The sequence below is a fragment of the Psittacula echo genome (genome assembly GCF_963264785.1).
Source record: "Psittacula echo genome assembly, chromosome: 22".
Lineage (NCBI taxonomy): Eukaryota > Metazoa > Chordata > Aves > Psittaciformes > Psittacidae > Psittacula > Psittacula echo.
The window spans coordinates 4072663-4096859 of NC_137758.1; the positions used below are offsets into that span (position 1 = coordinate 4072663).

The 24197-nt window shown below is 45.7% G+C and overlaps 2 protein-coding genes across 3 annotated transcripts; one reads left to right on the plus strand and one right to left on the minus strand.

Annotated features, from left to right (window-relative positions):
• Positions 1-1955: 1955 nt before the first annotated feature.
• INKA2 (inka box actin regulator 2) lies at positions 1956-11926 on the minus strand (the record flags this gene model as incomplete). The annotated part of the gene is made up of 2 exons (XM_080632877.1): positions 1956-2945; positions 11891-11926. The coding sequence occupies 2 exons, from the start codon at positions 11924-11926 to the stop codon at positions 1956-1958; spliced, it is 1026 nt and encodes a 341-aa protein (XP_080489003.1).
• Positions 11927-18548: 6622 nt separating this feature from the next.
• DDX20 (DEAD-box helicase 20) lies at positions 18549-24197 on the plus strand. Of its 2 annotated transcripts, none has more exons than XM_080632950.1 (11): positions 18549-18767; positions 18842-18936; positions 19116-19284; positions 19616-19730; positions 19811-19953; positions 20343-20481; positions 20904-20962; positions 21654-21736; positions 22017-22122; positions 22209-22310; positions 22948-24197. In XM_080632950.1, exons 1-11 carry the CDS (start codon positions 18572-18574, stop codon positions 24051-24053), a joined length of 2313 nt encoding a protein of 770 aa, XP_080489076.1. In that variant the 5' UTR covers positions 18549-18571; the 3' UTR covers positions 24054-24197. The 2 variants fall into 2 exon arrangements, with proteins under 2 accessions (XP_080489076.1, XP_080489077.1); XM_080632951.1 differs by having other exon boundaries at positions 18676-18767; positions 18856-18936.

Genomic DNA, 24197 nt, shown 5'->3' on the forward strand with positions numbered 1-24197 from the left:
TGTGCTCGCTGGGGACTCAGGTTGGTGCAAGGAATCTGTTGTTCTTGTGCTGTGGCTCATAGAAAGTTTCTCTTTGCTGACCCTATGGGAAGGTTGGTGAGAGCTTGAGGGGGGTTGTATTTGTAACAAACAGGATGAACTATTGACAAAAGAGGAGGGAAACAAAATGCTTCAGAAACAGCCTTTTAGCATGCAAAGAAATGAAGGGGGAAACCAGCCAGACCTACAGTGTGAGGAGGCAAAACAAAAGCTTGCAAGTCAGGTTCCTGAAATGTGCTGAGCGAAGCTTTCAGATGCTGACCCACTCCTCTCCTTGTATGGGCAGAAATGGGGCTTGTCTTGTGCCTATATTTAATTTGCAAGGGGAAAAAAATCCTCCCTTCATGCCTGTGCTCCAGCGGCCTCTGTCTCGGGAAGTTACAACAGGAATAGGATTGCATGTTTCAAAAAGCTACTACTACTGCTCGCACACAAACCCCTTCCCAAGCTTGGAGTGAGGGGAACAGGTTTGTGCAACATAACACTGCTGCGCACAGAGCATCTGGTGAGACTCATGGCTAATGGAAGGGGGGAGCTGCAATCCATAGGCTTTGTGCTCTCAGGATTGTGGCTCATGGAGCTGGCAGGGAATTGCCTCGGTCATGTTTAAGTGCAGGGATGGTGAAGAGAGGACCATGGCAGGGACTGTGGATGGGCTGCACAGCCCTGAGCCCCTTCCCTCTGTTTCCCCCCAACATTTCTCCCTCTGCTGTTCCCCACACTGTGATATTGAAGTGCTGCCATGCAATGGATATTGAAGTGCTACCCAAAGGCCCTCAGGGATGTGCATGGGCTGTGGCTCCTCCAGAGCAGCGCTGGGACCCTGGCAGGGACCTCTGGCTGCAGCTCTTCTCCCTGCTATGATTTATAACCTCTCCTTGAATGGAAAGTCTCCTGGCTGCTCCCCAAGCTCCCGGCTGGGAACAGCCTGACACAAACAGCGCGCTCTCTGCTCCATCCCCTGCCAGCCTGGCCCTTTGGGCTCGTGATGGTGAAACACAGAGGCTTCTGTGCTGGAGAAAAGCAGGACTGTGGTCACCTCATGCCCTGCAGCATGCTGGAGACCCATGTGGCTTTATTGGTAACTCTTGGAGAGCCGGACAGTGAGGAATGAGGTTCTGTCAAGAGGAGGTTTGTACACAACAGCAATAGGAAACAACAAGTACAAATATCTGATGCAATTTCATATCTTGGTGCAACCTCAACAATACACTCTTGCAATATGGCATCTGGTGTGACCCACAGGGAGAAGGGCAAGGGGGGAGAGGTAAAATCACAGCTTGGAGCCACCAGCTTCCATGAAAGGAGCTCTGAGTCCTACTGGTTTCACTGGCAGAGGAAGGGGATATGCTGGGAGTGTAAGGGAGATGCAGTTTAAGGGGCAAACCTCACAGCTGAAATGCACCAAAACTGGCGGTTCCCCCCTCCCCGTTAGCAATTGCTCAAGTCTTACAAATTCAGACTGATTTCTTCCCATTTAACAACTGCTTCTGGTACGAGGTTGCCTGGCTTCTAACCCAGCTTTAAGTGCACACGAACAGGAATAGATCTTTTTAAAAAACTATATAATTTGCACACATACACACACATGCACACAGTGAATTTTGTGCTGCAGCTATCTCGGAGATGATGGAAATGGGCCTGAAGTGGTGCTCATAAGCCAGGCTCCAGGAGCGGGTCGGCTGGGGCACCACTCACCCTAAAGCTGCTCAAGATTCTGGTTCTTTTTGCAGTATAAGTCCCTCAGTCCTCTGGAAAATGCCACTTGCAAGTGACTGAAGCCCATGCGGTGCTTTGCAGAGGACCCATCTCAGTCTATGCTGAGAGCTCAGAGGTCTCCAGAGAAGTCGTGTACGGCCTCCAGCTCCTCTCCAGTGTGAAACAATTGCTTGGCAGAGCAGAGAACACCATCAAGCTCAGACCCAAACAGCCGTATCGATGTCAAACCCAGACTGGGTGTAGGTTATGGTATCATGGACTTTCTTAGTGCTGACTCTGGGTTTCTCGCTATTGCTTTCTGCCTTTGGGCACCTCTCTGCTTTGCTGTGATGGTTCTGGATGTTCCCATTCAGTGGGAAGTAAAATGTCCCCTTGAGTTTGCTCATCTTTTTGGATCTCTTGGATATCTCAGGCTGTTTGTCTTCAGGTGGCAACCAGCAGGGTTTCTCCTTGAGCAGTTTGTCTCGGTCTGGCCGAACGCTCCTCAGGAACTTCTTGAAGATGTTGGCTGTGAGGGAGAACTTCCTGCAGAGCTCCTGGGATCTGCTCATGGACAGGGACACTTCGCTCTTCTCCCCCTTTTTATCCAGCTCTGGCAGATCCAACCAGTTCCCAACCAAGTCTGCAAAGATGTTATCCCCCAGGACCAATGGCTGCCGATTCCTGCTCTGGGACATTAGGGAGGATGTCCAGTCATGGCCATCATCACACCCCAGGCACTCCTGGCATGCTGGCCACCCCCTAGCTGTGCCCTGACGACTGGGCTCGAATGTTCTCGGGCGGATGTGCTGTGCTCTGCTCAGCACAGAGGAAGGTCCTTTTGGGTGATGAACATCCTCACCACAGAGGCTCCTGAGGGAGGACAGGGTGTCTCCAAGGTGGCCAGCCTCTGGGAGTGCAGTGGGATGGCACAAACCCCCTGACTGTGGCACAGCACAGGCGAGGGATGAGGGGCTGGGGTCCTCCGATTGCTTCCCACGTGGCTGCTCATTCTGCTGGGCCCTTGGCACGTCTCTGCTGCTTCGGCAGCACGGGTGCTGCTCAGTGCCAGAGACAGGGCTTCGGCTCCCTGAGATGTCCAGCTGCTCCAGAGCTGTCTGGACCTGGAGGAGTTTCAGCTCCTGCAGTGCACCCATCATGCAGTTCATCTGCTCGTGCAGCCCGTCTCCGACCTCCTTCATGGATAGCTGTGGAGGGAAGCAGGGACAGAGTCAGTGTTGCCAGGAGAGAGCAAGAAAACCCAGACCGAAGGGCAGGAGAGCTGGGCTGAGCAGCTTGCTGAAACATCACCTCTTCCTACCCACTACATTTGAGATGCATCCTACCTGTACTACATCCATTTCATGGAACAACAATTGATTTTTCTTAGACTTTTCTAGGAGTTTCCCTCTAGGAAGAAGAGGAGCTGGCAGAAGTGGGTGTTTTGACCTGACAACAAAAATGGTTTGTTTCCATTAATTGCTTGGCAAAGGCCAAGGTGTAGAATTATGAATGGTTTTGGCTGCTGCCAGTTTTAGCATATTCTCCTTTGTGTCTTTTGTGCCTGTAACCAACTGAAGTCAGGAGTCAGAACAGTGAACACAAGTGCCTTCCACAGACAGCCTTGTTTCTTTACCTAAAGTGCTTAAGTAAATGAGAAATAACCCCAACAAGAATTGCATTGTTACTACATAATAATGGATTCAGATCTCAACACCCTCATTACAGGCACCTCTTGCTGCAGGATAATCAAAGATATTTCAGTGCCCTTCATCTTGTACAAAGCAACCAACAAACTCTATAATTACTTACATTAAACTATCAATCTCTTTGATTTCCACACTAGGATCTTGAGTAGTTCTGCTTTATCCCTGAGCCCTGCTATAAAGATTTAAGTTCCTTTACTAGACTTAAAATAAGCAAGTTATTTTCCAAAGCTTCTAAACGCGCTGCTTGTTCGCTCTGTTGCTTGTGTGCTCTCATGCAGGATCTGGATCATATTCCCAAAGCAGCATCATAAAACAAATGGGTTATACTTTCCAACAGCTGCCACTTGTTTTCTAAGCAGAGAGGGGCAGCAGGAAGAAGAACAGCAGGGCTGGAGGTGAAGCCATGTTGCTCTGACATAAAGTGATTTGCCAAAGAGATTCCACTGTCTAGGAAAGGCTTCAGCCTCTGCTTCCCAAAAAGAGTTTAAAAGGCTCATCACAATTTCTGCACAACAATGGATCTCAAGCTTCAGGTGAGAAAGCAAAATGCATCTTATGTTCAGCTTTATATTATCACACTTCTTCACATCTCCTTCATTATAACTAAATCAGTTCAATTACTTGCTCTGTTTCCATTTCTGTGCATGGGTCTGACCAGTGAGAAAGAGCAGTCATCAAAAACCCCTCTGTAGCAACCTAGCTCTGTAAGTGGAAAGCTCCTCAGCAGTTTCTGACCACAAATCTCCTTTTCAAAACCCAGATCCTAAAACCAGCCACCAGGTTACAATTGTTTTCAGAGCTTCACTCCCAAGAAACTTATTTATCACCTGGAATGAGCGCACAAGCTATGAAGGTACAGAAAACCTGTGTTTAGCTTCCCAGTTACACTATCAAGTGTCTCCAGCTATCTAATTGTTTAATGTCAGCAAATAAACCTCTGCTTCTGCAGACATGCAAATAATGCCCCACTTAGAGACTAGCCCAGCTCTTGGGTTACCCCTTCAAACCCTGGGACCATATGCTCTACAAGCCTCAGACAAAACTATCACCTTACCTCTCCAGATTTGCTGTAATGCTTCTCGTCCTAACCTTCCTCGCTGCCTTAATGCGAGTCTGGTTTATCTGGGGCTTTGCAAAAAGCTGGATTTGGAGCCAGCTTGGCCCCTCATTGGCCACTTCCCATCAAATCCCCCAGCTGGCACGGGGCTGTAATTGTGCTGTGGTGAGTGACGAGGGTCCTGCGGTAATGATTGGGCTCATCAAACCCTCAGCATATGCTGCCGGCTCCACTGTTCACCTCCTTGATTCAATTAACTGCCCATGATGGGTGGCAGCATTACAGTGCATGCCTCAGCCAGCAAGGATCTACCAAGCATTAGCTTCTCATAGGCAGAATTAATTGTAAGTGTGGTTCTTTCTCACAGGCAGAACCAGTCTCCCCCGACAAGAAAAGACTTGAGCCCCAAACACTCAGAATCCAGCACTTTTCTTTCTGGACAAAGGAGCTATTTCATAGAATCCCAGCCTGGTTTGGGTTGAAGGGACCTTAAAGCTCCTCCAGCTCCAACCCCTGCCACGGGCAGGGACACCTTCCACTAGAGCAGCTTGCTCCAAGCCCCTGTGTCCAACCTGGCCTTGAACACTGCCAGGGATGGGGCAGCCACAGCTTCTCTGGGCACCCTGGGCCAGCGCCTCAGCACCCTCACAGGGAAGAGCTTCTGCCTAAGAGCTCATCTCAGTCTCCCCTCTGGCAGGTTAAAGCCATTCCCCCTTGTCTTGTCCTACAAGAAAGCTGGAGCTTGAATTTGTGATGAAGTGCAATTCCAAACAGAGCATGAATGTGATGTAAAACCCCAGAGAGCCTTAATCTGGCACGAAGAGAGACCCTGACTGTACTTGCTGGGGTTATGCAAGTGACATTATGTAAGCTGGCCACCACAGGGCATCAGGCGATGTGCTGTCTTGTGCGTGTTTGAGCTGTAAATCCCAAACTTAGTGTTGAATGGGCCCCACATTCAGAGGAGCCGCAGACCAGAGCACAGGGGGGAAACTGCGTTCACTGCAAAACCTTTGGTCTAGCACAGATATTGCTCAGCAGCATCCTCCCTTCTTGTATCTGCTGGTCTCTGTTCACAAATGTCAGCATTTACAAGGGACTCTGGTGTCTAATTTTGTGCTTCAAGTGGTTGTTTGGCATGTCTGCTTCCAAGAAAAGCCCTGTTAGGACTATGACAACTTGCAGATGTTCAAATTTCTATACAACACTCAAAAATCACATGCCTCAAATCGAATCTCATTATTATTATTCCTGAAACTCTTGCAGACCCTAAAAATTGGCAGGAAAAAGTGTTAGCCTGGTTCTGAACAAGCCAACACGTGCCTTTTATAGCAAGACAGGCACATACAGGGCTAAGACCAGTTGTGATGTGCGTGTTCCGTGTTAGTGGCTGGGATTCAGTGTGTGACGTTAGATGTTCCTTTCTCCAGCAATAAAGCATTACCTCCAGATCAGCCCTTCTGTGAAGGCATGAACAAGGCAGCTCTGGCTAAATGCCTCTTCAAAGCAAAGCTTGCTTACATGACAGTCACCCCAGACCTTGAAAATTGAGTGTAGAATTCAAAAGCTTTTCAACCACTTTCAAATGATCATCAAGGAATATTCAACAAGAGAGGGGAAATCAAACAGGGAGCATCTTGCAAAACTGTCAGAGTTCAGATACGGAGGCTTTTTGCATTGGAAATCTACATTCTGAGTAGCAAAGGCATCGCTCACTTTGCAAGCCAAGCCTTTTCAATGACTGTCTCAACATACTTATTCCAAGACTACAACCACAATTGGCTTACACAGTTTATACATCAGTGATCTTCCAGCACTGATTAACACAGCAGGAGGACAACTTGCCCTGAGGAATAGCCTGTACCAGACACTGGTATTTTATCAAATTCAACCCCAAATACCTGAGATGTGCAAATAAGGGACATTTTACTTGTCACTTCCCAAGTAAATAAGTAACTTTTCTAACCCACCTGAGGAACTAATGTTTTCCTATTAGCATCTACCTTCAGAAAGTTCTCAGGATTCAGTTCCCATCATTTCTCTTGAGCCACAGCTGTCTGCACTCCCAGCCCATCCGCACATCTGGCCTGCCCAGGGCTGCAGCAGTTTGGGGATGCTGAAGGGGAAAAGGAAAAACCCAACTAACGCACCACGGCTTTCAGATGAGTACAGAGAACTGAAAAGAAGAGCTCTGAATGTGTTTGTCGTAATGAGGAGGAAGACAGATGTCCAGCTCTTAGGTAAAAGACAAGCAAAGAGAGGAAGTTATTACTAAGAGGACAGGAAAGAACAAACGGCAAATAGCAGTACTTAATAATAGTGCTGATAGGCAACAGAACCAGCAACAAACAATTGGTATTTAAAGAGGATGACATAAGAGAGACCAAAACTATTTCAGAACTGCTGAGCTGATGGTATTGTTTCCGTGTTTCCCTTTGGGTCACTCACTAGATTAATCTTCAACAAACCCACAATTGTGGCTGGGCATAACTCTGCAGAGCATGCTGCAGGGCTCAGAGCTGCTTTCCTGCTTCATGTTGCCCCTTTCTCTTCTTTCCCCTGATGGATGCCAAGTGCCTGCAATCTTCTTTTTGTCTTTGCATTTTATCACAAGAACTTCAAGTCTCATTTTTACTTCTTGTCCTACCAGAGTATTTTAGGTGTAAATGAAGATGCTAAAGATGAGCTCATAATTTAGCTGAAAGAGGAAGGATGATAACAGAGATTCTTCTTTTCTCTCAATAGTTTAAATAGATCTTAAACAGATGTTAACCATGAAAGACATGGTTCACATTGCTCAATTAACCATTCTCCTTACTCAATTGCCTTCCTTTCCATTACAATGATACTGTCCTGTGCTTCCCAAACACATTTGCAATGTTTAAAGGCAAAGTAGAAAATCAATCCTCTACAACCAGCAAATAAATGGACCAAAAAGAAGTCCAACCTTCAGACTTTCACTTCACATCCCAAGGATAAGAGAGACTACAAGCCTTGATGCACAGACTGACCATTGAAGACGATGGTTAAATGCGTTGGCTTTCAGCCCAGCAGTCTGCTTCCTTGGGGATCTGGTTTTTAACGTTCCTGAATATGTGCAATCGGGAGGCTAAAAAAATCCACCATCATCTTTAGGAGTCTTCTCTGGAAATAAACAAGCAGACAAAGCCGACAACTGCTTTTTCTCTACCCAGGTTATATGTGACAGGACATCTGCTGTCAAGTTACTCCTTTGCACCTCCCCTTAAGGCACAAGCAAGGAATGAGATGCTGAGATAACCACCCAAGTTTCTAAGCAGCTATAGGTGAAGCCACTCTTACAAGGACCATTTTATCAGCAGAGACACAAATGGAGCTGGGTGTTTCCACCGGTTGGAGTTGTGAGCAGTGATGTTAGACCTGGAGGCTGTCACTCATGCACACTGCAAATTACAAGAGCTGCCCCTTTAGAAACAGCAGTGATGAAAACACAGCAGACTCTTTTTTGAGCATGACACAGTTACCAGAATAGGACCCAGTGTGAGACAAAGAGTGAAAATAATTGCTGTATTTTTCATTCAGACCAAATGTTCTATTCCTGCAAGATATTCATAGCAAGAAACATTATCTACCAGGACATAATTTAGTGTAAGAAGGGAGTCAGACTCTATCAAACTCAATAATTTGATGCATTCATGATGAACGTGCAGGGAGAACATTCAGAAGCTCAAGACAGAGTCTTCAGATTGGTTTTAAATACCTACTTTAATGGCTTTCCTCCTTGCAAAAGCAACAGAAAACCCAGAAATACACTGGATTCCTCAAGAAAGACCAAACCATGCAAACTACAGTTACAGCTAACTCAACTGTGACCCCTTGCCCACTACAGCCATACGAACCCCAAGTGCAAGATAAATCTGCCCATGAACTCACCAGTCCCTAGCTAGATAATAAATGATTTATTCCTTTGCAGAAGAGCCTCAAAACGCCAATCCCATGGTACACGTGCTGATGTTGCTATGTATAAATGCAAACAATCCCCGAGTCAGAACATTTACGGAGGTAATGCCATCTGCAGCATGAGACATGGAAATGAAATTCCTCTCTGCTAATCCCCGAGCAAGACAATTCTTGTTAAATCTGATCTTTCAGCTGAGATAACATTCTGTAACTCAGAAAGCAGACACAGTACTTCTGTGCCTCAGAAGGATGTTTTCAGACTCTGAATCCAGACAGTAACGTCAAGAGGACTTTTGGTATTGGAATTCATTGTATTACTGAAAGATTCACAAGCTCTGTGGCACATTTCACAACTGTTAGGTGAAGGACAGATGACAGGAGTGAAGTACATCAGAGCTACAAAGCAGCACTGCATATTCTCACAAACCTTACTATGTCCATAAATCTCCAGTGGTTTCCAGAGGAGGTGAACAAGGTCTTATCTGTTTTCTACATACAGGGAGCTGGCATGGCTTGTCCAAAACTGCTCCACAGGCTGATGCTGGCACTGGGATGAGGACCCTGGCTTCAGCAATCAATCTAACTGCAGAGCTGTCCCCAAGCCCACATCCTCTTGGGATGAATGGCTGTGTCAGCTGAGGCTCTCCTGCTGTAAAGCATTTGCATGTGGAAGCTTCTGAATGAATTCCAACCACAGGGACACCACACATGCCAGAAGCTATCAGCTTACAATGGAAAACATGCGACTGGAACAGGGGAGATCTCATTGAATAAAAAGGGTCAGATTCATCCTTGGGAGTCATGGCAAAGCTTTCCCAGAGGTAAGGCAAAGACCAGCGTAAGAATGCCTGGGCATACCAGTAGCATAAGCACAGTTATGTAAATGTGGGTTTAATACACAAAGCAGAAAGAAAAAACAGAGCTGGAATCCTCAAATCCCACTCTAGTGGGGGACAGAGTTCCACCTGAAGATAACCTTTCCTTGGGAACTGGGAGCTGAGCCAACATCCACTCTTTAGTGAGAAAATCCCCTCCTCAAAACCACTCGAAGCCTGGTTTACATCAAGACCAACTAAACTACTGCTGACTGAACGGCCTCCAGCTCCCAAGTGTTACACTGATCAGCCTCAGGAAGGCTGGCTCCTCAAACAGGGCACTTCTGCAGAACTTCCCTGCATGACACCCCTTGGGAGCACTTGTACCCCCCAACCAGAGCTGCTCCTTGGCCATAATGCAAACAAACCCGTTTCTGAATTCAGTGATGCCCTGGAACTGGACTCCCATTTTGCTGCACACAGGTGGCTCATTGTCTCAATCTGGCCAAGTTCTTCTCATCATTCCACTAGCATGAGTCTTGGTTATGGTGCATTTAATGTCTGGAGGCATGACCTGCCCAGTAATGGAGAAAGTGGTAAAGAAGCAGGGTCAGGAGGCTCACTTCTCACTTGCCATTCAATGCAGATGGTCCCAGCTGTCTCCCGCATTGCTTGCTGGTCTTTAAACAAACATTAATCTATTTTAATTCCAGGCTATCATGACAGGATCAATTTTTAAAGCCGTTATTGTTCAGGATATCCTTTATGCTTGTTTTAATTAATACAGTCCTCCTACCTTCACTAAATGCAACCTGCAGCTCACTTCAGTTCCTACTGAAGGTTACTGATATGCTGTAAAGCAGAGGGTCTCCCCGCTGTCCCCCTCCAGGCTGTCTTGGCATGCCTGCACTCCCAGCAGCGCCCAGGCTGCACACTGATACCCTGAGAACCTGTTGTCAAAGGAAGTTTTCAAGTTGCAGTAATAAAAATTGGGGGGTGGAAGAGGGAAAGAATGTGACTTGTAACAACCAAACGTATGAAGATGTAGGCTGCTCCCAGCTGTCACGAGTTGGGAAGGTGACAGTGGCTCCTTCCCACTTTTTCAAGCTAAGCATATACTTAAATTTTTGCCAGGCTGAGGTCATGCTTTATGGGTATAATAAAAATTGCTGCATTTTTACAATTTTAAAAAACTCATTACTGCATTACAGCAAGGGTATGAAGTGAAAAGACAAGGGGGAATGGCTTTAATCTGCCAGAGGGGAGATGAGCTCTTAGGCAGAAGTTCTTCTCTGTGAGGGTGCTGAGGCACTGGTACAGGGTGCCCAGAGAAGTTGTGGCTGCCCCATCCCTGGCAGTGCTCAAGGCCAGGTTGGACACAGGGGCTTGGAGCAAGCTGCTCTAGTGGAAGGTGTCCCTGCCCGTGGCAGGGGGTTGGGACCAGATGAGCTTTAAGCTCTCTGTCCAATTTGGCCTGGAACACTTCCAGGGATAGTGCATGGAAGTACACACGTACACACTGTACGCATCCCAGTTTACAGTTTGCATCTCATCCATCACCCTGGTATACAGTACACCAGTGACTCATTTTCCTTTGTTTTAGCATCTCTTCCAGCTCCTCTGTTTGCTCAGGAGTGCTGGTAATGCTGGCAGGTTAAATGTCACTCTTTGCTGCACTTTTACTAGGGATAAAACGCTGCTGCCCGAGCCTCTGCTCCATGAGATTTGTCCCATCAGCCGGGCATAGGTGTCCCCAGTGAGGGCCTGGTCCTGCCCTGGGCACAGCCACAGCTTTGTGTGTCCGTGCTGATTCAAATGGTGTTGCTTACACACAGAACGTTTCCTGTGATGCAGGCAGGACAACACTACTGTATTTATAAAACTCCAGTATGCACAGAGATCACCTGAAATCAACATCCTTGTAGGTCCTAAACCAGGAGGCTTTTGTGCATCCAGAAACTTCACCCACCCGCTTTTGCTCTGCCTTGTCCTCCCCTTTTGTTCTCATTATCTATGTATCCGAACAAGGCACAACTCCCCAGCCAGACCTACCAGGCGGTGGAACCCTATTTAGGGAAGTATCAGTTCCCTTTTCCTAATCTGCCCCTAGCATGCCCCACTGTAACAACACCTTCTGGCTCCTGGACAAGCCCATGCAAGTTCAGCGAGCGAGGTTGCCATCCGAGTAGGAGCAGGAGAGGGAGAAACCACTGTTGATTTATGACAAAGGGTTTCCTATTGAAGAAGTATTAGGGGGGTATGGGAAGCGGCAGGCGCGCGCTCCCTCCGCATCGTTTTGATTCCTGTAAAGTTGTTATTACCGGAGATGTCTGTAGAGGTTCCCCCGCTTCCCGAGCGCTCCCGGTACCCCGGCTCTGCCGCCCGCGGAGCCCCCCTGCGCGGCGCTGCTCACCCGAGCGGACCGGGACCCCCAGAGCCGCCCCCCACCTCCCGGCCGTGCAGAGCGGGCGCAGCCGGCGGGACCCCCGGCCAGGCGCAGACGGGCTGTGCCCGGCTGCTCCCCGCCACAAAGGGCCGAGCCCCGCCGAGCTGGGGCTCTGCGCAGGCACCGCCGCCTCTCCGCGGGTGTCCGCGGGTGCGGGACCCCCCGGTCCCTCCCGGCGCCCCCTTACCAGCTCCTGCCGCAGCCGCCGCAGGTGCTGCTCCATGGCCCGACTCGGCGCGGCCCCTCCGCGCAGACACCCGCGGCGGGAGGCGGGGGGGGATCGCCGGGGGGGGCGGCACCGGGGGGCGGTGGCTGCTGCCGGGTCCGCGGAGTCTCCGGAGCCGCTTGTCGGAGCGGTGCGTGGGGGTCCTGCGCGGCCGCGGCCGCGGCCCGGCCCGGTAGCAGCGGCAGTGCCGGGAACCCCGCTCCTCCCGAGCAGAAGTTTGCCGGTTCAGTTTACCGCGGCCGCGGTCCCGCCGCTCGCCCTGCAGAGACCGCCCCCCCACTTCCCCCCAGCGCGGTTCATTAACCCGCACGGCCTCGGCCAAGCGAGCCCCGGCTCCCGCCGGGCAGCCTCGGGGGATGCTCCGGGAGCCCCCGGCAGCGCTGAACCAGGCTGCCCGCAACACAACAGCCCTTGTCAGAGCAGCGCGGCCCGGGAGTGCGGGAAACAGGTGCTGAAAACTCTCTTCTGGGATTGGTTTTAACGAGGTTTGATTTTCAGAAGAGCGGGTTTTCCCTTACTGTGTTTCCCAAGCAGTGTTTCAGGTGACAGGGCTCCACACGAGCTTCCTGGGGATGAGGGGATGTTGTCCCTGCTCGAGGTGCTCTCCTCTAAGGGCAGGATCAACAACCTCTAATCCCGCTTGTCACCACAGGAAACCAAACAGATGGACGGATGAGGCAGGAAGAAAATACAAGCACTTTTCTATCATCAGACTTTGCATTGAATCTGAAAGGGTTTGGATTTTTTCAGTGCTGCTCCTATATATATGTATATAATATAATAATAGCATATAATATAATTTTATATATATAAATATATACATGTATAGTCACACTCGTGTTATTCTCAGCTTATATGCAAAAATATGTTGTTTAGATGATAGTTGCTGTGTCCCCTGTCATGGGTTACCCAGGTTTGTCCAAATCATTCTGCAATGCTCAATATCTTGGTAGGACGAGAAATGCTACTTTGTGTTTTCAAATTTGGGGTGGAAAATATAATTCCTTGCTTTTTCCCCATATATTTCAGTATTGACAAAGACTGGCTAAAATCTTCGCCTTTCCAGGTCTTTATTTTTGGAAGAAAAACATTTCTTATAGTCAGTAATAGGGTTGTTTTATTTGTGGAAATCAGCCTTGAAAGCTGACCTTTGTGTCAAAATCCAATTTAAACAAGAAATTTGTGATGTGCCCTTTCATGGCTGTTAGGGAAACACTCCAGAGTTAACATTTTTTGATCTTTCCAGCGTATCTTTTATTACTGGTCAAAATTTCCTGCCTCATCTCAAGGTGTCCATTTCCTAGCTATTTAGAAAGCATGAAAATCACATCTTTCCTCAAGGATCTGTAGAACGTGGGGTACTAAATGTAATAATGTATAAGAGAAATGACCCTATGAAAAAGTTAATCCCTTCCAGTGTTTATGCTGTGATGCTAGTGGGATATTTGCCAGTCTTGAGTCCCCCTTAAAGTCCAAGCCAACTAACCCAGCTATGGTTTTTCTCTTGAAGCCTGGCTGGAGCTGCTGGCCAGCTGGTTGCTTCCCGCAGCCTAGGGTCGGGGTATGCATGTCCCAAGCCTACCCAAGCATGTCAAGTATCATATGGCAGGTTGGAGCAGCCAGTCAGTGGTAAAAAAATCAAAGAGATGGCACCATGGGGGGAACACTCGCAAAATGCCTGCCTCTCCCCATCACTGACACACAGGGAAAGACCCAACTTCCTTCTCTCTGCACTCCAGACAAGGATCCACTTTCAGGACAAGCCACAGTCTCAGGGTACAGATTTCTGTGTTGCTGGAGTGGCTGGAGAACTTTATTTCTTTTCTGGTTCTGGTACCAGGAGGTTATAATTTGCTGTATTGTCTCTGTTTTCTAAAGCAATATATATACTTCTTCCCTGTGGCATGGCACCAAAACCAATACACAATGGCATCTTCTCTTCACATTTGTAATTCATGGACCTTGGTTCAGCTGGTTTGAGCTGAAAACTGACCGTGAGCTTAATTTATCCAAGCCAGCTTTGAAGAACAGTATTTTTAGGTATCCTTTTACATTTGTTAGGGCATCAAGAGGGAATTACTTCTGTTCTCCTGGGGTTACCGTTTCTAGACAAAGCACTATAGCTCTGGCATCTTGAAAAACTGCATGAAACCAGACCAGGGATTATCCCTGGCAGAGGATGCTCTCCCCAACCTTTTCTTTACACTACCATAGGGCTTTTTTGAAGTTATATCATTCCTGAATTTGTTTTAACTGATGCTTTTCACAGCACTTTTACTATTCCAATAAAAAAGACACACAAAAGAGACACGTGGTTATTTGAACCATCAAATCAAAGTTAAACAATATTATATTGTCAAGCACATCCAGCATTTAGGAGGCCAACTGCACATCGGTGGCAATTGGCAGATGCTGTGTTCCAGAAAGCTCCTGTAACACTTGCAAGTCACTGAACTGTGTGATCTGCTGGCAGATGAACAGGGAAGAGTTTTTAGCCTCCGTTTGGCTTCTGTTTAAGGTCATCTTTTTGATCTGTTTTTCACCCTCCAGGGCTGCTCGTGTCCCGCAAGGTTGATAAAGGAGTTCATGAGCATGGAATAAAGGAAAGACCAGAATATTCCTGTGCTCCAAACTCCTGGGAACTTGCAAGAGGAGAGAAAGATATGAAATATCTTTTCCTGTAGGATTTCCCTACTAAGCAACATTTTGCTCTTCTGCTAGACCACTGGTTCAAAGCAGCACCAACACTTCATGCCAGGCCCTGCACTCCTTCCGCTCTGTCGTGATGTAAAGCGTGAGCAGATGGTGCAGTGCAGTGGAAAATCAGGTCTCCAAGAAAGTACAGAGCTGAGAGTCAAACACCCTCAAGCAGAAAGCTACATGGCTTATTTTAGGAGAAAATGAAAACTGAGATCTTTGGGCAAAAATAGAATACGCCTTCGGAGTGGTGTATTCCACTGACATGAACTGCCTCATTCCTTCCCAACTGAGGAAACATCCATCCCTTTGCAGCTGAAGGCTTAGCTCATTTGTTGTCTTTCAGTTCATTGATCTCCTTTCTCAGGGTTTTCACGTGACTGTTCTTTGCTGAACTAACAAGCGTGGTTATTGCTGAATTTTCTTTCATTTTTTACTTTCTTGCACACTGAAGGCAAACCTTTTGCAATTTCTTCCCACTTAGGCTGCAGCATGACCCAAATCACATCCAGCTTTATTTAAATCCACTGGGGCATAAACATCCAGCTTACATCCATAGGTAAGAATGTCAAAACTTTAATTCTGGTTTCATATTTGTATATAAAGAGATAAATTGCCCCGGAGAATGTGACCATTTCTTCCATTAAGCCTAATTTAGTGTCTGCAGTCTCTGACTTGTGGCCTTAAACTTTCCAACATATCCTTAACTCACTATGCCCCCATCCTGAAAGTAAAAAGCTTTTAACTCTGCTCCAGCCAAATTCCAGCTCCTGACATTGCTCTGCTTGCACTGGAGGGCCAGAGTAATCTCCTTGTGCCTTCGCTGTGCTCTCTTGTGTTAAAAGAACTATTGGATTACATCTCGGCTGGCTGCATTTTGGTGACCTAGATCCTGTTTGTATGAGCTGAAAGATCACTGAGGAAACCTTGGTATAAAATCATCTCTCAGATTCAAATGAACTGATATTTATCTGGAGGAAAACAACAGGGCCAAACTACTGGCACTTCTCACTGGTATACCTGAAATAGCTCCCCCAAAATGCTGATGTCTGCTTTCTCTTTATCTGAAGCTGCATCTGCCCAAGCAGCTGTGGTGACCCCCCTTCCATACTTTAGATTTTATGTGAAATTTGTGGAGTTCTTCTGGATCCTTCTGAAGGATGTGCCTGACAAGGAACTAAATCCATTCAGCAGAAGGGCATGGAAATGAGCCTTAGATAGATGTAAAGCCCCATCATCATCATCATCATCATTTATAACAACTCCATGCACCAGGCTTGCTGGAACAAATCCAAGGCTTCGGCAATTACTGAAGCAACAAAGAAGACTTGCCACTCGTTGGTAACTTGCCATCCAGCATTTTGCTTTTTTTCTAAGGAAAAATGAATGAGCAGGGTGCTTGGAGCCAATTTTTGGTGGTGAATATGAAGTCACTGTCTATGCTAATATGAATGGCCCTTTCACTGTAATGTGCTTTACTGTACAGAGGACAAACACAGTTTCCATGGCAGTGTAAACACAAGTACATACCACACTCCGAAGAGTGACTCACACGTGCTGCAGAGAACAGAGAAAGTTCCTGGTCTTAATCTGAACACATCTGGGAGAGGCGGATGAGATTATCTCACTTCAAAAGTATCCTAGAAATATGATGTAAACCAAGAATTGTTCTGAATAATTCCACCTCCTGGCAGATAGGAAAGACAAATCCTTTGAAGCTAAAGGAATAAGACAAGGCAGGTAGCAATGTTCAGATCTACAATGAATGTATTCTTAAAATACATACACAGTACGTATATACTGGAAGCCGATACAAATTCTCCATGAGCAGTTTATCCCAGTCTGTCAAAGTTACAACAAGTTTAACTGTTGTGAATGAAGAGTAAGTTCCACAGAAAAAGAAGATGGATAAATCTGCGGTGACTACTTGGTAATGGTACTAAGTACTGGTCAAGGGACAAAAAAGTGGTGAGCCCTGTTGTGAAGGGATGAAATATGCGCTCAGTAGATATGGGAGCAAGAGTTTTCCTTAGCAAGTTTTCTTTTAGTTTCAAAATAATAGAGTTTGGTTTATGACTCCAAACTAGAGACTTTATATCCCTTCATAAGAACCAGTTATTTTCTTAATATCACAGTTCAGAAGGAGGTCTTATCTACTTCTTTCACTAACCTAAATCCTTCCCAGGGCCTACTCTGGCTGCAGAGTATTCAGGTTAATTATCAAGATTTCCAAAGGCTGCTTTGAGCAGGAATACTTCCTTTGGATCTTACAAAGCAAAGCAATGTTATGGCAAAACTGCAAATTCTTCCTGGCTGGGCTGACATGTGAACCTCGACACTGTGAATTCAGTACTTGAGAGCCATTGAGGTAAAATGAGGCCTGAGGATTGCTATTTATACACTGACTCATGGCAGAGTACACAACACACAGCAAATTTAAAATGAGTTAAGATCTTCCTTGGGAGTAAGGGTTAAGGGAAGAACAAAACCTTCTATGAGATCAACTGATACAGCTGCAGGAGCTTGCCCTAAATCCGACACAGCCCCATGAGTAAGAGCCAAAAGCAAAGGGAGAGGGGCAATAAATCTGCCAGTTGTGGTGTTGAAGGGTTTCTCGGCATACAGACATTGAGGTGGTTTGGAATCCACCCCTCCAGCATCCCATGGAAAATCAAACAAATCCCTAGAAACAGCAGCATCTTTCTGAATTAGGGAGATGGGTTTGAATGTCTCATTACCAACACAGCACAGGCAATAATGTCTGTCTCCAAATCACCTCAGTTGCCCTGCACCATGTGTGCAGTGTCCTTTTGTCAGCAGAGAAAAGGAATAGGTGGGAAAAATAAGTGAGGAGAAGCAGTTGATTGCAATGGCTGTTTCAGGCTGTTTCTTCACCTCTTCACTGCCCTTTCCCCATGGGAACAGCCACTCCTGGCTGCTCTTTGTTGTCTGTTTAAATCACATCAATTTAAAAGGGTTACGAGAGGCTGTATTTAATCAAATGTTTGTTATGTCCAGGTGTCTTTGCCAGTCTCCTTTCCTAGATTTATCCAGAGATCATTATCTCATGTTAGAGATTCGCTTCCCCTTGAGGACCAATGATAACATCCACTTAAAAATTAAACAAGAATTGGAATGAAAAGAATGCTTGTAGACTGCTATCCTGTTACCTGTGCTCTGCGGCATAGTTCTTGTCCCTACTTGGCAGAGGTAATGTCTCCTGTAAACTGTTCTTCGTCCTGCAGGCCCCACTCTTGCTTGGTACCAACTTGGTAGCTTTTGCTGACCCAGCTTTTGATGCTCATTTTCCTTCTGCCCGTTCTTCTCTCCTGACCATCCCCTCTTGTCTTCCAGGCCACCATTCCCCCTGCCTGGGACTCATCCACCCTCTGCCATGCCCCAAGCTCTGCTTCAGGGCACGTTTGTGCTCCAGTTACAGCTCCTGCTCATGGGGCCTGTGGCAAGATCTCTTGTCAGAGGTTTTGTCCTCTCTGACTGTAAATCTACGCTTTTGAGCTGTTCATAAAATAAATGAACATCTCAACGTTGTGCTGTCCGTAACAGAAATGGCCTAGTGGCATTACGAAGGCTGGTGAGCTGCAGAGCTTTACCCATCTAAAGGACAGCTTCATAAACACCATTATTAATCCTTTCTATGTAGGTAAGCGCTATTGAGACATACAGCGCGAACTCACAGCCTCATTTATAAGGAATAATCAGGAAATAACTGTTAATATTGGTGGAAATAACACAGAAAACCAGTCCCCGCTTTTCCCCTCTCCCCTCACGGAACCCACGCGCTCCCGGCACCCAATCAGCGGCCCCGGCGCCCTCTGGCTGCGCGGGGAGGGGCTGTGGGGAGTTCGCCCAGTGCGCCTGCGCGGCGCGGGAAGACGGTGTGTTTTGTAGGGCGCCACGCGCTGCTTGTTGCTTACCTCTCACAAGATGGCGGCGACCGCGGAGACGCCGGTGGAGGTTGAGGGCCGGTTCCGAACGCGAGATGTCCTGGTGCCCGGCGGCCCCTCCGACTTCGGGTCGCTGCTGCTATCGGAGCCTGTGCTGGCGGGGCTGGAGGCGGCTGGGTTCCATAGGCCGTCACCGGTCCAGCTGAAGGCCATCCCGCTGGGGCGCTGCGGCTTGGGTGAGCGGGAGGGCCGGGTGAGGGGCCGGGGGTACCCTGAGGCTTACGGTGACCTCTGTGGCGGTTCATTCCAGATCTCATCGTGCAGGCCAAGTCTGGCACGGGTAAAACTTGCGTGTTCTCCACCATCGCCTTGGATGCAGTGCTGCTGGAGAGCAGCGCTACGCAGGTGAGCCATGGTGCCGATGAGGCAGTGGGGTTTGCTTTGTGAAGGAGAATCGCTCTTTCTCTTGGGAAAACGGTGTTGTCGCCTGTGAGGCAGTAGTGTTTGAAATCATCAACTCGATGTAGAGCTTTAAGCTGTGGAGCCATTCTGAAGCTTTCAGATGTACTCTTTGTCCCTTACAGATTTTGATTTTGGCTCCTACACGAGAGATTGCTGTGCAGATTCATGCTGTAATCACAACCATAGGAATAAAAATGGAAGGCTTGGAATGCCATGTCTTCATTGGAGGGACTCCCTTGAACCAGGACAAAGTCAGGCTAAAGAAGTGCCACATTGCAGTTGGCTCCCCGGGTATGGTTGAGCTTCATTGTACTTCAGATACCATGTGAGAGTTCGCTGTACAATAATTGGTGCTTTTCAGATCTGGGTTGAGGTTATTTTAGTAATAGGGGATAGTCTCAAAGGTTTAAGTACCAGAGGCATTTAGGCCAGCTTTTTTTAATGAGAAATTATTCCATATATATATATTTTTTTTAGGCTTATTAAAATTAATTGAAAAAAATTGCAAAGATCATCATTAGAACCTTTCAGTTAGTATTTGTGAAGTTCCTTTTACTTTATTCTTTACTTATTTTTTTATTTTACTTATTACTTATTTTTTTACTTATTTCTTCACATGTAGGTCGAATAAAACAGCTCATAGAGTTGGACTATTTGAATACAGCCAGTATCCGGCTTTTCATTCTCGATGAAGCAGACAAGCTGCTAGAAGAAGGCAGCTTTCAGGAGCAAATCAAGTAAGAAAAGATTTATCTCATGTATTTATCAGTAGATTAGATCCATATTTGATAGTCATTCCCATTTCTTTGTCTTCCAGTTGGATTTATTCTTCACTACCAGCCAATAAACAAGTGCTTGCTGTTTCAGCTACTTACCCTGAATCGTTAGCTAATGCTTTGACCAGGTACATGAGAGAGCCAACATTTGTGAGGTTGAACCCTGCTGATCCAAGTCTCATTGGTAAGTACAAGTTCATTTATAGTGATATTGTTATCAACAGGTTAAGAAGAATATACTGAAACCAAAATACATTCCTTTAAATGTTGTGATTCTTCAGTTTCCCTGCACAATTAAGTTGATAAGCTTATGAAGTATTTCTTTCCAGCATTGATGTATTTAAAACATCAGGGATGAGTGTTATTTTCTGGTTTTTTTTCTATCAGTTCAAAAAATACCTCATTCTGTTAAGAAAAACCTGTCCTGTAGTTTCTTATTTGGCACCTGTATATTCTTGTTTAAATTTCAAGTCTTTGTTTTAGCTGTGGTGACACGTGTTGGCAGCAGAGTAGCACTACACATATTCTTCATGAAAACCCTTAACCTGATAGGCTGTTTTGCTTTATGCTCAGGGCTGAAGCAGTATTACAAAATTGTGAATTCCCATCCGCTTCCACATAAAACATTTGAGGAAAAAACCCAGCACCTACAGGAGTTGTTCAGCAAGATTCCATTTAATCAAGCCTTGGTCTTCTCAAACTTGCACAGCAGGTAATCAACTTAAAATAAAACCTTTAAAAAGGCACGTTTGAAAGCAGTGATTGTGTAATGTCCAGTCGTGTATAAACTTACATAGACCTTCTGTATGGTCTCAGCAGAATACAAATTTCAGATCTGAAATTGCAATATGAAATACTGAAAATAAAGGAATGCTTTAGCATGAAAATACCTCATCTATATGATCTATGTGATGTCCTTTTGTCCCTTTTCATTTTTAAGGTGACTGTTGTAGACATAAAGATGAAACTGTCAGTTTTGGACTGTTGTCCTTGGCTGTAAAGAGTAGCCTGTTGTTAAGACACAACCACAGAGGTGGTTAGCTTTGCAGTTTTATTTGCAATTAAGGCCCCTTCCAACCCAAACCATTCTATGATTTTGTGATTTTTTTGTCTTCATTGTGTATATTCTGTCAGGGCTCAACATTTAGCTGAAATACTGACATCCAGAGGCTTTCCTGCTGAGTGCATTTCAGGTAAGTCCATTCAAAACTTTCAGATTCTATTGAACTTGATGCATAAATGTGACCTAAAATAGGAAAATAAGGCTTAAATCTTGGTTTATGTGGCCTCTGGTTAAATAACTAAGAATAGCATTTGAATCTTCATAGCTCTTTAGGACTTAATCAATGTAAAAATTAATTTAATATTAAACTTTCTTGTTTTCAAGTTGTTTGAGTCATTTTTATGGATGTCCAGGTGAGTGCATTGACTTACTTATAAAGAGAAAATTTACTTACATCTGCAGGTTGAAGAGTATTTCCTTAGGGTGCAGATGTTGAATCTAAATATTTTCCATTACTAGCTTCGCTGTGAAAACCTGATAGCTGCTGTCTAATGTCTGTTAGAGACCTTGAATTTTTACTTCAAAAGTGTTTTCCACGGCTTATGTTTTTAAGTAAAAAGACATGTAAAGTCAGTGTTGTTCAAGTGGGTTGAATATCTATGTAATTGGTTTCTCTTTAAAAGCAATCAAAAGGATTTTTGTTATGGACTTTCTTATTTTCAAGTTTTTGTTCTTGTTTACTCATTTGGGACTGCTGTTTGAAGAAGTTTCTCTCAACTTTTTTTCTGATCTCATTTACAGTTGTACAAAGCAATGTTTTCCAGAATTTGAGGGGTATGAAACTGAAGAATGTAATCTGCTTCTCATTTTTGTCTTTCTAGGCAATATGAATCAAAATCAGCGACTTGATGCTATGGCTAAATTAAAGCAGTTCCACTGTAGAGTTCTCATTTCCACAGACTTGGTGAGTTGGTGTTTTATAGCATACATGAGTATTGCAGATAAAGTTATTTCAGAGAATTAGATTTGAAAGCATAAGAAGAATGATCCCTAGTTTTCATAGTCCAAGGAAATATGCTTATTTTATGTGTAATACTGCAAACTGGCTGGAGTATTGTAGGTGCTTTATTAACAACTAAAAGTTGTTACATGAGCAGTTACTCCCAGATGTGTTGTACTTAAATAAAGATCATTATCTTCAGCGTATTCAATTATCCATCCCCTTCTTTCCTCATTTTCTCAAGACATCTCGTGGAATTGATGCTGAGAAGGTGAATTTGGTTGTCAACCTGGATGTACCTCTAGACTGGGAAACATACATGCATCGTATTGGTAGAGCTGGGCGCTTTGGTAAGAACACTCATGGGTTACTTGAGCTTGCACTTACAGCTTCACAGGCTCTGGATAGGTAACTACACTCTGTTGTTGTATCACAGGAACTTTAGGTTTATCTGTAACATACTGCTGCCGTGGAGAGGAAGAGAACACGATGATGAAAATTGCTCAGAAGTGTAATCTTCAGCTTCTTCCTCTACCGGGTATGTTCTGTCCTATGAATGCAGTTTTCTGTTAGTTGTTTTCCGCTGCTCAGAGCTTCAGGCACGTCCACGTTCATTTTAGCAGAGGTTTTTCATCCTCTGTGCTCGACTCCTTGTGTAACTGCCGCAGTTGGGTGAAGGATTAGGAAATGAACTTGGTGCATGCCTGTGGATAGGAAGAGGAGCTCTCATCCAGCTGCTGCTTAAGCAGCTACATAACTACTTGGATTTCCAGAAATCTAGTATTAAGGCTTTCTCAGGCTGTAAGATACCATAGGAGAAGGAAGGAATGATTGAACCAGCAGATTTGCTACCCTCGCTTTGCCAGAAGCTGTTCAGCTGGAAATGAAGCGTTTGCTGCCTTGCATGAGTTCTAATTTTTTATCTGATTAAGTAGGATATGAAAAGTGGGTGACAAATAATGCAGTGCTCTTTGTCTTGATCAACTTCTTGATGCCTTCCATGAAGAAAAGTTCTGGCTATTTGAGCTTCTTCAGGGATGGAAGGGGTCAGTTTCTAGCTGTAACTTAATGTGTCTTAACATCTGCTGTTTTGTGTTGCTTTACTGTGGTGCTCATCTGAGTTCTGGAGGGAGGGATGCCTTTAACTGAGTGCCTGCTTGTTCTCTTTCGAGCAGAGCCCATACCTGCTGGAATGATGGATCAGTTTGAAGATGGAGAGGTAGAAGTCAAACCTGTTATACATACAGATGCTTCAGTGAATTCTGACACTGCGTGTCTTAAACCAGAGGAGCCAGCACGGCAGCCTGTCCAAAATAGTTTTTCAGAGGTGTGCCAGCCTTTCTCTAACCTTCCAGGTGATAATTCTTCTGTAGAAAGGCCAAAAAAGGCTCCAAAGCAAAAGCAGATAAAGTGCACAAATTCTGCAAATACAGACAAAGGTGGTAGTAGAAAACCCCAAACTTTGAGTCATGGCACAGAACGGAGGAGTCAAGTCAAAACCATCTCCAGAACGGATGGACAATATAATGCTCAGGCTGCAGAAGAGGAGGCCTTAAAAAAAAACCTTCCCAGAATTCCATGCTTGTCTTCTTTCAAGAACACACCCAGTCATCCCTGGAGCCTCTCAGAGTTTGTTGAAGACTATGAATATTTCATCAAAGAAGGGCTGGATAGAGAGGTAGAAATTTTAAGAAGCTACTTGGGCCCAGGAGAACAATGCGAGCTCCCCAGAAGTGGTGATGTGGAATGGAAAGAGGTAGGGCCTTATCCAGAGATGGTAGCAAATGGTAGTGTGTCTGGTGACAGCGATGATTCTTATAGTTCCACAGCTGCTTCGAGTAGCAGGGAAGACAACTCTGGCTTTGAAGGTTTTTCAGATACACGGGAGAAGGGTGTGAATGCTGTTCCCCTAGTGCATCGGGGTCGTGCAGGCTTCTGCCCTACACCAGCGAGGCCTCGGAAGCTGTCGCAAGTCCTGAAGCAAAATCAAGTGAAAAAAAAAGTTCTGAAACAAAATGCTAAACAAAAGCAAAGCCGTGATCATCACTTCTCTAGTCCTGGCACGAGAACAACTGCAGATGACTCCTCCTGCAGCTCTTGGGATGATGGTGTTCCTGCTGAGGATTGGGATTACAAAAGATACTGGAAATCTTATTACCAGGCATGGCAAAACTACTATGCTGCAGTGTCTCAGTACACAGAAAGTTACAGACAGTTCAGGTGGATGAGTGCCTATCATGCCAATGCAGTCTATTTTCAGGAACTGCTGAAAAGTGATTGATGTGTTCTCGCTGCCATTGGAGTGGCTGGTTGGTACAATGAGGAGACACTATCTGTGGAAACAACTGCTGGTCTAGGAGTACATTGACAAATGGACGTGGTTTAAGTTTGAAGAAAACTTGTCTTTTGTCTAGGTAAATGTCTT

Coding starts and splice junctions, on each gene's coding strand:
- DDX20 (XM_080632950.1), top strand. CDS start 18,572: ATGGCGGCGACCGCGGAGACGCCGGTGGAGGTTGAGGGCCGGTTCCGA. Junction 19,731..19,810: donor AGCTTTCAGGAGCAAATCAA/GTAAGAAAAGAT, acceptor TTTGTCTTCCAG/TTGGATTTATTCTTCACTAC. Junction 21,737..22,016: donor TTCTCATTTCCACAGACTTG/GTGAGTTGGTGT, acceptor CATTTTCTCAAG/ACATCTCGTGGAATTGATGC.